The sequence below is a fragment of the Pleurodeles waltl genome, chromosome 10, assembly GCF_031143425.1.
Source record: "Pleurodeles waltl isolate 20211129_DDA chromosome 10, aPleWal1.hap1.20221129, whole genome shotgun sequence".
Classification (NCBI taxonomy): domain Eukaryota; kingdom Metazoa; phylum Chordata; class Amphibia; order Caudata; family Salamandridae; genus Pleurodeles; species Pleurodeles waltl.
Window position 1 is genome coordinate 243502948 of NC_090449.1, and position 18193 is coordinate 243521140.

An 18193-nucleotide genomic window follows, 5' to 3' on the forward strand; every position below is an offset into this window, starting at 1 on the left:
TAATCCTGCTCTATATTGTTAAATGTTTGCGATCTGTAAATGCCTTTATGGCTTGCTGTTGACAATGTATGTTTTTACAAGCAACAAAGTAAAGTCTGAAAACGTTTAAGGACGGGTATTTTGGAGCTAGTGACATTTAGTGCACCAAACCACATTTGTTTCCGTTTAAAGGAAATGTGAAGTTAAGCTGCCCTCTTCTGGCTTTGTGGTGTAGCTATTTACAATAAATAACGAATGAAGCAAAGAAGCCCCTACTATATTTGAGGCCAGAGGTACAGAAATCACAATTTGCGATCCAATAAATTGGAAATCTCAAATAGTGATTACCCATTTGCGATTCCTTTTCAGGTGTACAAAGCATTTCCTAAATGCAAATTGGGCATTTAGGAAATGCAATTGCCATCAACTCCAAATCTATGGCAACCATGTGCAATAAAAAAAAAAATCCAAAGATGTTTTTTTGGCATGCAATAGAGCACAAACGTGCCTCTAGGACGTATGTGTGCTCTACATGTGCACCACAATTTTTGGGGTGCATCACAGGGGGCCTTTTGCCCATAGCCATCCTTGATTTTGCATATCCAAAATAGCGATTTCCTATTAGGAAATCACTATTTTAGAAATGCAAAACCTGCCAATTGCAACAAATGGCATGGGATTTCTTCATTGTGATTTCGTAAGAGCGATTCCTACATTGTAGGAATCGCTATTAGGAAATCAATAGTTTGATAGGAAAGGCAAAATTGCTTCTATGTACATCTGGCCCGTGTAAGAAGAGAGCCATGAGGCCAGTCAATTAAATATATTTAGTCGGCCAATTCATGCTTTCCATTAAACAAGGATATATGACATACACAATTAAGCACATAAAGAATTCATAATATATATCTTAAAAGGATTGGGACTTAGTACCAACATTAATGCATTGTGTACATCAATTAATTGAGTTTGCAATCTATTTTGCACTACATTGCAGTGCATATTTTGTGCACCAAAATCAGACATATTTTTGCTCGCTATTTAAAGTTGAAGTTAGATTCCTTTATGTTCACTTCTTAAAACTGCGTCACTTCGGCATGCAAATAGTGATTTTCACAACAAAGTGTGACTCTGGCATGAAAATTACGATTTGCATGCTAAGGTGAGACTGTGACATGTTCAAGTAAACAGTTTAACTTTAGCTTGATATAGCAACTGAAAAGATAATTTTGGTGCTCATGGTGTGCCTGCCCTTCTTATGTAGCAAACATGCTTTCTGTTATAATGCACTGTGAAAAACGACCATAAATTCTCTTATATAGTGGGTCAAACATTTCTGCACAATGTTTGACCTGGGTCCTGGTCCATTGTATATTAACTTGATAATCTAAGGTTTCTTTGGTGTAAAATCGCATTTTATGTATGGCTGTCGCTACTGTGTAGTTATAGCTAGGACAGATTTTCGAAACCAAGGGTGTTTTTTATTTTGCACCTTGGTGCCGTTTAAAGAATCTTAACAAAACTTTCTAGTCCAATAGTTTGTCCATGTCCACTTCTTACTAGAAAATTTGGGGGTCGAGAAAAAGGTGTGTTTTCCAAAACACAATTTCCATAGTAGATTTTGAACAATGCTGGATCCCAAGCTAGACTAGACTAGAATTACACCATTTGGAAGAAAGTTAGATCTTTACACTTTTTGTTTTGTGATTTGGTGTAATTTTATTCAGTAGTTTTTGGGAAATTGAGGTTACCATTTTATAGATATCTGGATTGCCTGAAATTAAAACATTTAAGTGTTCTGATTGCCTGGCTGGGAAGGCACACCCTATAATGCTCTTGTGGGCTAATTTGCATATTTGTTCCTTTTTTCCTGCTTTGTGGTGCTCTAATCCAGGCACCATCAAAGTGTTACAGAATTGTTGTGGGGGGGAGGGGGGATGGGGGGGGCTGCAGGGGGAACAACCCCCCAGAAATAATTTATTAAAAGTTAGCCTTTGTTTCATGGGATGTATACAATATGCCCTAAGGAAAAAAAATGTACTTTGTTTCCAAGTGTTCTGGGAGTTGTAGCTTTTAGTCTTCAACTAAGGCATGTAGCTAGTTCTTGTGGTTGGTTTGATGGTTCCATTATTTGTTGGCAGAGTGTAAAAGAAACATTTCATCAGTGTTTTACATGGGCTTCGTATGTGCTTGACAATGCCAATAGGTCTGTCTTCATTTAATGATGTGGTGACCCCTTGACAAAGTTAATAGCTTTGCTTAGTATATTGATGGTATCACCCAGTGACAAAGGTGATAGACTTGCCTTCATAAAGTGATTTGTTGATGCCTTGACAAAACCATTGGGATTGCCTTGCATATTGACGTGGGCACCCCTTGACAAAGCCAATAGGCTTGTATTGTAAAACAATCTAGTTACGTCTTGAGAATGCCAACAGGCTTCACTTCATATAATGATGTGTGACCCTTTGATAATGTTAAAATGCTTGCCCTGTATATTGATGTGGCCACCCCTTGACAAAGCCAGTAAATTTGCCTTTCTTTAGTGATATGGAGACTCCTTGACAAAGCCAATTGGCTTGCCTTGCATATTGATGTAGTCACCTCTTGACTAAGCAATCGGTCTGCTTTGTATATATTGATGCGGTGACCACTTGAGAAAGCCAGTAGACCTAAATTATTTAAAATGACCCCCCTTCATATTGTGATGAGTGCTCTTGCTGTCTGGCTGTCCATTGGGGGGAGTGACATCTGCTGTCCTCAGTGGGGTTAGGTGCAGGAATTGTCTGCCAAAGGCCAGTGATGTTATAGTTAGATATGGCAATAAGGTCATCACTTTGTGTTATAAAGAACCTTCAACATTCACAGATAACAACAAAGGTTAAAATGACGTTATAGTTAGGTAGGGTAATAAGATTTTACTTTACATTAGGAAAATCCTCAGAAATTCACTCAAAAAAATGTTAAAGTGACTTTATCGTTAGATCTGGTAATAATATTTTAGTTTATGTAAAAAAAACTTTGAAATTCACTGAAAAATTAAAGGTTAAAGTGAAGTTATAGCTAGGGGAAAATCAAAGCTATGAAATACCATTTAAAGAAAAAAAAAACACAAAAATGCACTAGTTATAGTTTACTGAGATAACTATACTTTCGCCCCAGCCATGCACTGCTTTTGACCTCACATATGACATCATTCATGACATGTTCAATGGCATAATTGATTAAATCACTGATGGTATCATGCACAAATATTATGTTCAGTTTAGTCTACAAACCAGTACAGCCTTTGAAACATAAAAGAAGTACTAAATTGTGCACACTCACGAAAAACACAAATTACACTATCATATGTGTTTTTTATGAATTAATTATTCTGTAACTCACTCCCTCTAGACACACTTGCCTCATTAGGTGGCTAAGTCCCTACTTAATCTTTGGCTTTATGGTTTAGTATCTTGGGGCTCTATAGGCACAAAGATGGTGGTGTTTATACAACTACGCATATCTTTAGATGAAGTAGGAAGTGCATGTTCCCACATGCATTATCTCATTGTGAACACTTCCCATGACAAATTCAGCAGTTCTACCTCTGGGTTACAGGTGCTGAACACTAACTCGTTGGATGAGTGGTGGCCATTACAAATTCTTTGAGCCTGGGTGACACAACCCTCCTTTTTTCAGAAATCCCCTTTTTCATAAACCTCTTTGTGTTATATATCCTTTGTTTAGCTCGTAATTTCACCATAGTTCTCACCAGTCACTTTTTTGTATGTTTTGAGTAATGCCACGTTGGGCAGAAAGAGAAGAAAGTTGTTTTTCCTCTCCAAATTTACAGGTGTAAGATTTCCTTGCCTTCCTTGGTCCTGAGGAGACCCTAAATTAAACAGACTGAAACGTGTCAACGTTTGTTTCAAGGTGTCCCACATAGAAGAAATGTATTAGATTAGATGAGTTATATGGGGAGCTGGAGTCCTGAGACTCTGCACCACTAAGGACACCTTCAGGCGGATTGGACTCTGGAAGAGTTGTGGACAACCACTGTTTTCTAAAACAGAGGAAGCAACAAGGATTTTGTGATAAAGAATACTTACAAATGATGTGGAGTTTTTAATTCTCTTTGTTTTCTTTAAATTTCCAGATTTTGGTCTCAAGGTGACTATGCAAGCACATCCACTGATTGATATATATGGTTATGAATAAGTTGTTGCAATTAAAATGGCACATAAAGAGTGAAATTGGTTTGTGTCATTGGTGGTATAAACATTCAGTTTTTTTCCTGCAGCTTCCCACTTTATATTTTCATGCGAGTCCCTACTATGCACACCATCTCTATATGCACAGGTTTTTATGCAGAGTCCCCTACTCCCAGACAAACTAACTCCATTAGGTGCCATCTATGCATACCTTTTGCTCTGTGCACAGCTCGTTACAGAGCGGATACACCCTCTAGGCATCTGAGCCACATTAGGTGGTCAAACCCCTACTATGCACAGTCTTCACCCTGTGCACAGCTCTTTACAGAGAGGTATCGCCCTCCAGACACCCAAGCCTCTTTAAGTTGCCAAGCGCCTACTACAGAAAGATAACACCCTGTATACATACTCTAAAACATCGTTAGGTGGTGAATACTCTACTATGCACAGTCTTTTTCCTGTGGGCATCTCTTCACAGAAAGCCCACACTCTCCACACAAGCAAGACCTATTAGGAGGCCGAGCGTTTTGCAAATTCATATACTGTTTAGCAATAAAGAAGCTATTGCAAATTTCCTCTAGATATAGCTCACTAAATACCTTTCAGTTTTCAGAAGCTTATAGCAAACTGTCACACTCATTGGATGATGGCATCTAAAATGCCATCAGTGATGTCGTCAATGATGTCATTTGAGACTGGTCATCGGTAATGTAACTAAACATGTCATGAGTGACGTATCTGAGATTATAAGCAGAGCATGGCGTGTATGCAAGTTATAGTTAGATTAGTAAACTATAACTGGTTATTTCAGTGTTTTTGGTTTAAAATGGTATTTTTAATTGATATTTTCACCTAACTATAACATAATTTTCACGTTTATGTTTTTTCGGTGAAAAATGTATACATAAAATCACACATAGGTATACATTTATGTGGGTGTGTGTGTGTATGTATGTATATATATATATATATATATATATATATATATATTTGATGGATACAACTACCTATGGATTCCTCACCTTATGAATTCTCCCATGTGTGAGCATTAGACGGAAAATCTTCTTCCCAGCTCTCCACGTCGACGAGGACGTCACAATTACATGGCTTCACGTGACTCCGTCTGACGTCACTGTGCCAATAAGAGGTCCTCGCTGGCGTGCTGATGTCAGTTCCCTTTTTTCCGTGCCTTCGATGCAAACGGTTTTCTCCTAGCTTTCACTACTGTTGAAGGTGTTCCATCTTGTTACTAGTTACAATCCTGTTTCTCGTTAAAATGTCTCCTCCTAGGAAGTCGGGATTTGAGCCATGAAGAGAGTGCGGGGATTGCATGTCGGTTACTGACTCTCATGATGATTGCCTTTGGTGTTTGAGCTCCGAGCATGACGTCAAGGAGTGTGTATCCTGCCAGAGCATGAATCCTAAGGCTCTGAAGGAAAGGGAGGCCAAACTCATTTTGGCCAAGGCGAAGAAGGGGCATAAGAGTCATCATAGGTCCTCTTCCCACACTTCTTCGAAGAAGCACAAGAGGCGACATCGTCATGACTCTCGGCGTCGTTCGGCTTGGAGGCGTTCAAGATCAAGGTCTCCATCTCGGTGGCACCGTACGACGTGGGAGGGTAGTCCGACTGTGACTCCACAACCTCAGAGCCCTCAGGCTTCTCCGGCGCTGTCGGTATTCAAGGTAGTTGCACCTCCGGCGAGTCCTCGAGTTTCACCTGCTGCACAGGATTCGGATGTTCAGCAGTCGCAGGTGCAACATGGAGATCAGCGGTATCCTGCCTTCCCGGCTCCGGGAGCGGATCCGGTGGCATTTTTAAATGCCATGTTTTCTATGTTTAATGCTATCGCCCCTGCTGGTGCACCAGCTGGTCCCACGGGTCCCTTAGCATTTTCGTTGGGCTCCCTGGCTCATTACAAGGGGACGCCGTTTATGCCCTTCTATCCGGCTGAGGGTGCCGGTTCGGCGCCAATGACGTCACCTCAAGGTCCTGCGGTTCCGCTGATATCGCCTTCTAGACATGTGGCGCTGATCTCATCGCCCCGTCAGTCGACGCCGATGATGGAGCCTCAGGTGTCTACGGCGCCGCTGGGATCCGCTCCGGCGCAGGATCCAGATATTGGATTAGACCGAAGTCAGCCTTCTTCTCCTGTTCCGCGCCTTACAGTTTTGAAGCCGGTGTCATCGACGTCGGCTAATTCCATGTCGGCGCCGAGGTTAGAGGCCAGGCTGAGGTCGCGTAGAAAGACTTTGAGACTTTTGGAAGAGGAAGAGTACCAGCGGCAGTTGTTGGAAGAAGGGGAGATTGTGCAGCCCTTGGGAGAATATCAAGGGCTGGATTCAGCCAGTGGGCCTGACACTTCCCCAGAATGGGACCTTTCTTCGCCAGGGGAGTTTACGGAGGAGGGGGCCTTTTTCCATACTGTAATTAGAAAGGCAGCAAATTTTTGGGATCTTCCGTTGCCTTCTGCAGAGATCAAAACAAATATTCTGACTGAGGTCCTGCACCCTTCTTTTACTTCGGCTGATCCATTGCTTCCGTTTAATGATGCTCTTACGGAGCTCATCTTAGAGCTATGGAGGAAGCCTGTGTTGTCACCTGCTGTCAATAGGTCTGTGGCAAGGAGGTACAGAGTGGCGCCTGGGGATCCGGGGTTCTTGTCAAAACATACTACCCTGGAGAGTCTTGTTATTCAGGCCTCTTGTTCCACACGGTCTGCACCAGGCTCCTTCCCTGTGATTCCGTCGTACAGGGAATCCAAAATGATGGAGTAGTCAGCGAAGAAAACTTTCTCTTCTTGCAGTATAGCCCTCAAGGCAGAGAATGCTACCTGTGTCCTCGGCAGATATGTCCACGCCCAGATGGATTCAGCTAGGGCTATAGTTCCTGACCTGCCGCAGGAGGTGCAGGGACAATTTGATGAACTCCTATTGGATGCTCAGGCTGCAGCAAAACAGAAAATCCAGTCTGTCCTGGATGCCACAGACTTGGTGGTCAGGACGATGAGTACCTCTATTGCTACCAGGAGGCAAGCATGGTTGAGTCCCTCTGGTTTTTCCTCTGATGTACAGACTGCTCTCTTGGACTTGCCCTTTGATGGGGAAAAACATTTTGGTGACAAAGCTGACTCTGCCCTAGAGCGCTTTAAAGACAGTCGGGCCACAGCAAAGTCTTTGGGTCCGCAAGCCTCCTCTGCTACCCCTTTCAGGTCCTTTCGGAGGTTCAGGGGGTTTGGGCGTGGAGCCGTTTACCGTGGGAGACCCCAGTCCATAGTCCAATAGCCTACCAGCTTCCCTTATAGATCCTTTAGAGGGCGGGGAGGGTTCGGACAAGAGGAGCCACCCAGCAGCACCCTGCATCATCCTCTTCCTCTGGAGGACAACAACAAGGGAAGCAGCCCTAGTTTTCTCCCCACTTTCAACCACATTTCTCCTGTAGGAGAAAGATTACGTTTTTTTCTCCAGGAGTGGGAGTTAATTACATCAGACTCCTGGGTTCTGAACATTGTGAGGAAAGGATATGCTCTCCCTTTACAGGAGTTTCCCCTTCCCATCCCTCCCCGTCCTTCGTTTTGTTCAGAAGACCATCTCCTGTTGTTGCAGCAGGAGGTTCAGATCCTGTTGTCAAAATGTGCGGTGGAGTTGGTTCCAGAGAAGGAAAGGGGTCAGGGTTGTTATTCATGATACTTCCTGATCCCCAAGAAGGACGGTAATTTGAGACCAATCCTAGACCTGAGGATTTTTAATTGGTTCCTCAAACAGGAAAAATTCAAGATGCTGACTCTGGCACAGGTACTTCTGGCATTGAACAAAGAGGATTGGATGGTGTCTGTCGACTTGCAGGATGCTTACTTTCATAACCCTATACTCATGTCGCACAGGAAGTATCTCCGGTTTGTTGTGGGGTCGCAACACTACCAGTTTGTGGTCGTTCCGTTTGGTCTTACTTCAGCACCTCGAGTCTTCACAAAGGTGATGGCAGTGGTGGCAGCAAGTCTCAGAAGGAAAGGGATATCAGTATTCCCTTACCTGGGCGATTGGTTGATCGAAGCCAAGTCTCCAGAGCTTGTGTTGCGTCACTTGCAGATGACAACTCAGTTGTTGTTCAGTCTGGTTTTACGGTAAATGTACCCAAGTTTCACCTGAAGCCCTCTCAACGCCTCCTGTTCATAGGGGCAGTACTGGATACTACATTGAATCGGGCCTATCCTCCACCTCAGCGGATTCAGGACATCCAGGCCTTGATTCCAATGTTTCAAAATGGAGCGGTTGTTCCAGTCCTCAAGGTCCTACGCCAGCTCGGTTTGTTAGCTTCTTGCATTCTGTTGGTCACTCATGCACGTTGGCACATGAGGGCTCTCCAATGGTGCCTCCGCAAGCAGTGGTTTCAAGACAAAGGGGATCTTGAGGAGTCAATAAAGATCTCCGGAGACACTCCAGCGGATCTACGATGGTGGGCTGTGGACGGCAACCTTTCTCAAGGAAGGGCGTTTTCACTGCCGCCTCCGGTGGCCACGGTCATGACGGATGCTTCCACTCTAGGGTGGGGAGCTCATCTGGGGGACCTGGAGATCAAGGGTCGTTGGTCTCCAGTGGAACAGACTTTTCATATCAATCTGTTAGAGTTGCGGGCGATATGTCTGGCTCTCAAGGCCTTCCTCCCGTCCCTTCGCGGTCAGTCAGTTCAGGTCCTGATGGACAACACTACCGCAATGTGGTATATAAACAAGCAGGGAGGAGTAGGGTCGGATCTTCTCTGCAGAGAAGCTCTGCGACTCTGGTTCTGGCTGTGGGACCATTGGATTTGCTGGGTAGCGAATCATCTGGCCGGAGTGCTCAACGTGCATGCGGACACTCTCAGTTGTCATTTTTCGGTCGATCACGAGTGGCGTCTTCATCCAGATCTGGTCTTGCACATCTTTCAGATGTGGGGTCTTCCAAGGATAGATCTGTTTGTCACTTGGGAGAATGCGCACTGCCTGTCATTCTGCAGCCTCAAGTATCTGGTGCAAGGAGCTTTGGGGGATGCGTTTCAGATCTCTTGGTACAACCAGTTGCTTTACGCATTTCCCCCCATACCCTTGATTCCTCGCGTTCTGAGGAAGATTCGCCAAGATAGGGCTCAGGTCATTTTAATAGCCCCGGATTGGCCAAGAAGAGTGTGGTACACGGATCTTCTCCAACTCTCGCTGTGCCCTCCACTCCGTCTCCCTCTCAGGGCGAACCTCCTCTTGCAGTCGCAGGGGCAGGTTCTACACCCCCACCTCCGGAGCCTGCACCTTCATGCCTGGAGATTGAACGGGGCAGCCTGAGTTCTTTTTCTCTCCCACCAGATGTTGTGGATGTTATTGTATCAGCCAGGCGACAATCCACTAAGACCGTTTATGCCGGCAGGTGGGCAAAATTTGTGGCTTGGTGTGGAGAGAAGCAAATTGATCCTTTGAGAGCACACCTCTCCGATATTCTGTTATTTGCTTTAGCTTTAGCACAGAAGGGTTGTGCAGTTGCTACCCTTACGGGCTATTTGGTGGCACTGTTAGCCTTTATTTGCCTCCCAGATCAGCCCTCCTTGTTTAAATCGCCTATTGTTATCAGGTTCTTAAAAGGTTTAATTAATAGGTTTCCTCCCGCTCCTGTTCCTATGCCTCAGTGGGATCTGAATCTCGTTTTAACTTTTTTAATGGGGTCACAGTTTGAACCCAAGCATTCTTGCCCGCTAAGGTTTCTAGTTCTTAAGATGGTATTTCTGATAGCTAGGCGGGTTGGTGAGCTTCAGGCTCTTTCTGTTAAAGCCCCCTTTACCTTATTCTTTCGGGATAAAGTGGTGCTGAAAACCAGGGCGGCTTTCCTACCAAAAGTTGTAATTCCTTTTCATATGGGGCAAACCATTACCCTTCCATCTTTCTACCCTCCTCCTCATCCCTCGAAGGAGAAATAGAGGCTTCAATGTTTGGACCCTAAGAGGGCTCTCAGTATTTATATTGAGAGGACGAAAGTCTTTCGCCTGGAGGACCAGCTGTTCGTGGGTATATTGGACAGAGGAAGGGCAGAGCAGTCCATAAAAAAACAATCTCCAGGTGGGTCATTCTTTGTATCAAGGTTTGCTACTCGTTGGCAAAGAAGGTTCTCCCTGAGGGTATTAGAGCCCATTCCACCAGGGCTAAATCTGCCACTTCGGCCCTGGTGGTGGATATTTTGCAAGGCAGCAACTTGGGCGTCCCTCCACACCTTCGCAAAGCATTACTGCTTGGACTCGGAGGTTAGGAGGGATGGCCATTTTGTGCGATCTGTATTGCAGGGCTTCTTGGTGTAACCAGCCAGGCTCCCTCCTCCAAGTGGGGTACTGCTTTGGGACTCTATTCATAAGGTGAGGAATCCACAGGTAGTTGTATCCATCAGAAGAACAAGTTACTTACCTTCGGTAATGCTTTTTCTGGTGGATACAATAGCTGCCCGTGGCTTCCACACAGTCCCACCCATCTCCCCGTTGCCTGTCTAGTTACACTAAGATGTTTGTTTTATAAGTCTATATAAATTTTGGTGTTTGTGTATATATAAATGATGGTTTTGATTCTGTTGCATCATTGTGGTTTTATGTATGTATGTATTTATTGGAGCTATTGTGAGGTCTGTTTTCACCTGTTCGCTTCAAAGGCATGTAAAAAATGGGTGAAACTGACGTCAGCACGCCGGCGAGGACCTCTTATTGGCACGATGACGTCCGACGGAATCGAGTGGAGCCGTGCAATTGCGACGTCCTCATCGAGGTGGAGAGCTGGGAAGAAGATTTTCTGTCGGATGCTCACGCATGGGAGAATTCATACGGTGAGGAATCCACAGGTAGCTATTGTATCCACCAGAAAAAGCGTTACCGAAGGTAAGTAACTTGTTCATATATATATATCTATATATATATATATATATATATATATATATATATATATATATATATATATAATGTTTTTTACTGTATGTCCTACATTGAGGCGTTCTTTATACAAACCTTATTTAAAATGAATTTCTCTCCCAGCCTGTTTTTAGGTCTTCATGGAGCCATGTTCTCTCTGATTTGCCTGGTCCCCCTGTGCATTGCAGTTCTACAGATCATAACATGGACTCCTTACTCCATTCGAGATAGCCACACTGTTTCTACCCATTGACTCTCTACACCAAGCAGGACTTTGTCGTCATGGCCTTTAACCGCAAGACTGAAGCTTCCTCCCGAAGACAAGTGATCAATGTTTGCTATTCCAAAACTTGAAATATTTAAACAGAACTAAAATAAATTGGGTTGACAAAAGTGGGCAGGCAAGCTTGATTGTGTGACATGATAAAATGACATGATAAAATGTGACCGTGCGGCTGTACAGCAGCCCTTATGTAAAAGTCCATGGTTACTCACTCTTCCCAGTTTTTTTCGACAATGGAAAAATGAGAGAGCACAAGTATCACTACATTAAATCACCCGCTCTCAGTTTGAGCATCCTTTGTCAGCACATGCGCATATTACAGCGCAATTTGTTAATGTAAACAAATCATATTCAGATGAGATGGGACAAGTGGACTTTGTCATCACTTTTTATGAATGTACTCAATAGACTTGACACTTAACTTGTACGATGTGTTGTAGTTTTTTTATTTTTTATTTTAGTACTTGTAGAAATGAATGTGGCTGTGTGTAGGGCCAAGGTAAAGGAGGTGTTGTGAGGGAGTGAGGTTGTTTATTAATGGTTTCTTTATATGTCGGAATGTGGGTTTTTCAATGCTATGTAAAGCAGTACTCCTCAATCCATGAGAAGCTTTAACTCGATTCAGGGATCTATGCACTAATATTTTTTTATGGAATCTAGCAGGTTTTTGTTTCGGAATTTAAAAGTATTGTAGCTTTCACTGCACCAAATGTGAAACTAATTCTCATCAAGCGTAAAGTAGACTAGCGGTGTTTGCTATTCCACTGTGTTTGTTTGCCACTTTTGCAAGGAAAGTTAAGACAAGAAGTGGAAGTAGAAGTTGAGACACTGCTGTAAACAGGTTCAAAGTGACAACCTTTGCACTGCACTACTCAAATCCACTTGCAAACTGATCTAAAATCCTCATTGTTGTGTTTATAAATTGCAGACTGTATGAACCTGGTAGTAGCTGTGTCCTTCCAAGAAGATGCTCAGAACTCATTGCTTCAAGAAACACTCCTTCACCTAAAACCCTCAATCCATCTAGCACCCTACAATTCTCACAACATGGTGCGCACACTACAAACTAGAATAGCCTAGTGCGCACCACCTCACTAGGCCTCCCTCACTTCTGTCTGTCCCCCCATCTATCCTTGCAGACAACCTCTGGATGGTTCCACTTGATTCATATACCATTGTAAATTTCATTCCATGACCGACCAGCCATGTAAAGCACTCCACTGATTTTCAAAGCTATCTGTGCACATTGGGAATGTAAAGAAAAATAATACCATTTTGTGAATAACTTATGTCATCAGCCTATCGAACGCAAGCTAAGGACTCTGAGGATCAAACCAAGTTTGACAACATAAGTGATGCCAAAGTGTCTGTAGTTCTTTGAAGTGAGACTAAGTCCTTCTATCTGATTCCTTAATTTAGGTTAGATTTTAGGTGCTTAAGATACAGTCTATGGTCCTTTTGTTTTAGATTGTAATGTTAATACTGTATTTTATATACTTTTATTTTGCTACTGAGTGCCTAAGTCAGAAACACAGCCGTTAACATGAATCGAGATACCCATGCTGCTGTGTTTGAATGCTACAGCCAGATGCACTGGCACTGGGGCTCGGGTTGTCAGGGGCCCATTTTGCTCCATGTACTACCAAATCCGGAGAAGGACCCATTTATCTTGCTTGCATTAGAACTCATTATGCCTTTTCTATGTCACAGTTACCAGCAGTTCTTTTAATATCCCCTATAATAATATTGCATCCTCTTCTTCACCTACCACTCTGTTGTCAGTGTAAGCATATAATAATGAATGTTCTTACCTCCACTTCTGCTTACCTAGACATACCTTGTAATGCAGAGGTTAAGCCAACTCAGTTGATGCCGTATTTTTGCCATGTGATATAACACATGTTATATCTAACTCAAACTTCTGAAGTATGTTCCTATATTTCTGTCACCATTGCTACAGGAAGGTACCACGGCTTGAGTTTGCAAACACTGAGGCCCTCATTAGGAGTTTGGTGGTCGGAAAAGGCTGCCCACTAAACTCCCGCAGGACAGGAGATCGCCAGTGCGGCCGCCTTCCTGCTGGACCTATTATGTGTTTCCCACTGTGCCAGTGGGGAAACGCCGAACGACATTGATGCCGGCTTATAATAGAGCCGGCGGCAATGCTGTTGTGCGTAGAGTGCACCAGCACCCATTGCGCAAATCGCTGTCTGTAAAGCAGACAATGATTTGCGTCACGGGGCTGGCAAGGGGGCCCCCCGCAATGCCCATCCCAAAGGGCCCTGGGGCCCCTGCACCACGTCTCCGCTAGCATTTCCATGGCAGTGAAACCGCCATGTAAACGCCAGCAGAGAGAGGGGTCGTAATCCCCAAGGCAGCGCTGCTTGCAGCATTGCCCTGGCAGATTGGGACCGCCAGGCCGTCTGGCGACGAAACAGTGGTGGTGCTGGAGGTCCAACCACGGTGCTTTCACCAGAGTCGTAATGTTGCGTTTTGACCTCCGCTTTGGTGGCGGTCCGACCGTGACCCTGGCGGTCTGATGACCACCAGGGTCATAACGAGGCCCATAATATCCTATGTAATAGGGAACAGTCATTTGGGCCACAAATGTGTGTAACAGGAATTTGCTGTGAATTTTCAGAAATGACACTAAAGAAAGTTTCAAAGTGTGGTATTTTACCTCCATCATGTTCATTTGAACTAATCCAAATAAATGACTATTCATATCAGGTGACACTGATTCTAGCTAGTAAGAAACTATAACTTGTGGCCTAAAGTTGGTTAACAGTATGAGTTATAGTTTCTCCAGATAAGTATAACTATAAGAATAACTATAACTGCTGCATTTGTATTATTTTTTGTCAGCTGAATGTCCCTGTTCCCTTCTGTAGAATACTGGAATTAGGAGTTGTTCCGCTGGCATTGCAGATTTATGCATAGGATTCCTGCCATAATGCACCAAAACCACACAAAAGAAAATGTCGAGAGGAAATTGAAATGCACAGTGAATTACTGATTCACTGGAAACCTTCATTTTTCAGGGTATGCTTTTGGCTTCATCTGTTATCCTCACCACTCAGAGTCATTGATATACATAGCCGATATCAATAGCGCTTGGGTTGGACGGCAAGGACAAAACTGTGGACATTGTAATCCTGCCTTGAGTTAAGCAGAAGAGTACTTGTATTTCATGCAGCATGATCTTATGTTGGCGCAGGAGAGAGATAACACTGTCAGTTAGGGAACCAAAAGTACCCATCTGGATTGCATCTAAATGTGTTAGATAAAAAAAAATGGGGCAGTTGAACTGAACACCAAGTCCGGATATTGAATACAAGCAGCAATAATGAAGTGAGGTGCGGTTCTCCGCCAGGAGGGCTGTGAACCATGGCTGCAAGGCTGAGAGCAGAAAGCAGACACTAAGAACAGTGCACTGACATGTTAAAATTAGCAGTTAGGAAATAAAAGGGTTGCCTTTATAGAAGGGACAGAAGGTGTGATCAGACAGTCCTGCCTGGTGAGTTCTACCAGGACCACACAGTTCACACATTTATTGCTGCCCTTTGCACAACTTGGAGACTTAGGACTCCATTCAAAACTTGATGATTGAGCTGTCCTTCACCAGGATGATGGAGTAAACCACTTCCTCACCCTGGCGGAGGTCCCGACAACCACATTTTGAAAAGTCTGTCAGGCCAGTGGGTATTTCAAGCATTGACAAGAGCCGCCATCAAGGCGGGTCCTGACAATTTATTGTAACTTTGCTGTATGGTTGCATCAGACATGACTGAGCCGTACAGCAATTTCCAAAAACAAAACCCCAAAGGGGTATTTAGTTTTTGAAAATAAAAAGTAACACTAGCCCCCTCTTTATAGGGGTTATCTCCCAAGCCAAGATGGGCATTTTGCAGATTTCACTGCCCAGTTTTCACTGCACAAGGTTTTGCTGGTGGTGACGAGCAGTGAAAACTGACTAGTATGTCCACCTCTCTAAATTAGGGGTGTGCAGACATAAAGATCAACCTCTGACTTATTTACTCCACAGGGCAGGAGGGGTGTAGCCTCGGTGGGGACGGGGTTGTATCTGGCATCGAGACCCCAGAGGTCTGCCCACATTTAAATTGAGTGGGTGGAGCATTATGTTGGTGGAAAGTGTATTCTGGAGCCATTGTGACGGAGTACCCTTTCCACCAACAAATAAATCAGCCCCATAGACACCAAACAGAACTGTCCAGTGTCTCCCAAAAATATGGAAGTGATATTTCACACCATTCTTTCCTTCTACGGCCATATATCATTTTGCCGTGTTGATTGAGCTTTTACTGTCTAGACTGCTACTCAGGACACTGTACGTGTAATGCCTTACCGTAGCACTTAAGTTCATTATAGGTCCATCAACGATTTACTCAAATAGACCTCTCGAGCCAACAGTCTGAATCCATTACTGCCTGATGACTCACCCAGGTTTGAAGATGATGGGGAAGATTTTCAAATGGCTCCAACAAAGCACCTCCAAAACCGTCACACATGCACTGGTCACAAGCAGGCTAGACTATGGGAACACCTCCTATGCTGTGACCAACAGAAAACTCACTCGGAGGCTGCAGACTATTCAGAACTCAGCAGCCAAAATCATTCTCAAACTCCTATGCCACACACACATCATACCACACCTTAAGGATCTCCACTGGCTCCCCGATCACAAACCAGCACAATTCAGATTTCTAACCCACACTTACAGCGCACTACATAACAATTGCCCAGCTTACCTCAACTATTGCTTCTGCTTTCACAAACCCTCCAGACAACTCTGCTCGCCTGGACTCCTAATTATACAAATCCCAAGCATGAGGAAACCCAGATCCAGCAGTTGAGCCTTCTACGTCACTGCCAAAGTGTGGATCGACCTGCCACTACACGTAAGAGATGCCTCACTTCTTGAATTCCACAAAAAACTGAAGATCTGGGTTTTTGAGTAGTTTCACTAGGTCCTTGGTGTGGCTAGACACATACCTTCTCAGTGTCGGGATACTTTCCAGCTGATCGCGTGTTCTACAAATCTCCATAACGTAACATCACTGCTGCCAGATATCTTATGGGTTACTGGTAGGAAGCAGGCATTATTATCATTTACCTCACTTATATTATACTCATTCTCACTTATGCACTAAGTCCGATTCTGACCTACCCTAGACTATCTCGTATCACTAAAAGTCAGATGTTTAACAAGCGGAATAGGGTAAACTGCACAACAACCTGACTTCTATGCTGTTCATGAGGCAGGTTGCCATGTTCCTCTTTTCTTTATATGGAGACTTAAGATATTACACTGCCTACAAGTGTGTGCATTTGTATGCATATGTGTGTGTGTGTGTATGAGTAGAGAGAGAGAGAATGAGAATATGTGGTCCACCAACCAGTAAAATAATATATTTAATGTAACGGATATTGCTGTAAAGCACCTGACTTGTAAAGCGAAATGGTTTATGCTGGACAACTTAAGCAATAATAACATTTACTTCTGGGAAAAGGCCTATCTCATAAGTTGTTTTATGTCCATAACATGACAGAAATGTAAGCTATCTTCAGTGCGTCACAATTTGCGATTTTCATTCTTGGCACGTGGAACTAAAGTGCACAAAGTTTGTCATATTATGTTAGATTAGTGAGATGACAATTTACCCCAAGAGCACAAGTTTCCTATAAAATATGAAATTGTATTTGAGCGTGAGTATGTATCTTTAAATAGTGCATGTTTTTAGAAATAACGTAAATGTCATGTGGGTTTAATATAGTAAAGAGGTGTAATTCAAAAAGAATGCTGGGCCTTTTGTAATGTGTTTGTTTTCAATACAAGGGGATATTATTATTCATTATAATTGAAATAAACATATCATAAAAAATGAAATTAAGACATTTGTACTCTTGTTTATTTTTTTAATTGAAGCATATTTAGGAGAAGGTTAAATCTTAGGGGGTAACAGTTTGTTACATTGTAAGAGACATGGTAATCTTGCAACTTTATTGAAATAGGAGAGATGGAATTTTGGAGCATATTCCCTTATGAGTGAAGGTAGACACATTATCTTTTAGATGATTGACTGGCAAGAGCTCTATCGTTTAACAAGTAATTCCCTGCATTCAACAGTCTTTTTAGGTTGCTTACACCCTACTGCTCCACTCTCTGCAGTCCCCTCTAATTAGGTTTCCTTATGATATGCTCTAGAGAGCCCATACTCAAGGTTTTGACTTCTTCAGCAGACCTCACCACCCGTTCTTTGGTAACAACTTTTGAACTTTGTCCTCTATTCAGCATAGTTGACAACGACATTCAGCGGCTATCCTTCTTTGGTCTTGGCTTAATGGGCATATGATTCTACCGACTGTATTCAGTCTTCTTTCACCAGTACGACACAGGCTCCTGGTGATCCAATACAGTATTCTTGCTTATCCATCCACCTCTCACTGACCACCCCACAAGATCTGTCCTTTTTCCCGCCCCTCTCCTTCCTTACAGAGGCTCTATGAATGAGCTCTGAAGTTTATTAACTGAGTATCTTCTGCATAGGAGGGGAAAAGTGTTTATGAGATCATGTAGACACTGTAAAAGGTGATAGGACAGAGCTATGACAAAAGCCTCATATCTGGGCAGCTGAGTGTGAAATGTTTCTGTCATTGATAAACCAAGCCGCAGATTGACAAAGCTGAGCAGCCAGCCGTTTTTCAAGAATGACCACAGTCTACTGACTTTAAGCATGAACACTTCTGTCACAGTCGTCGTTCAGTTATGATAGCTTGGTTGAAGGTGGTGAAGCTGCTGATGATAT

At 43.4% G+C, this 18193-nt stretch overlaps 1 protein-coding gene across 4 annotated transcripts in view; it reads left to right on the forward strand.

Annotated features, from left to right (window-relative positions):
• LOC138261395 (transmembrane protein 180-like) overlaps nucleotides 1–17278 on the forward strand; it is a 177041-nt gene extending 159763 nt beyond the window's left edge. For all 4 annotated transcript variants that reach the window (XM_069210308.1, XM_069210307.1, XM_069210306.1 and 1 more), the window contains one exon: nucleotides 11207–17278. In XM_069210308.1, coding sequence (XP_069066409.1) covers nucleotides 11207–11336 — 130 coding nt within the window. In that variant the 3' untranslated portion in view covers nucleotides 11337–17278. The remainder of the gene's footprint in view (nucleotides 1–11206) is intronic.
• The last annotated feature ends 915 nt before the right edge of the window (nucleotides 17279–18193 follow it).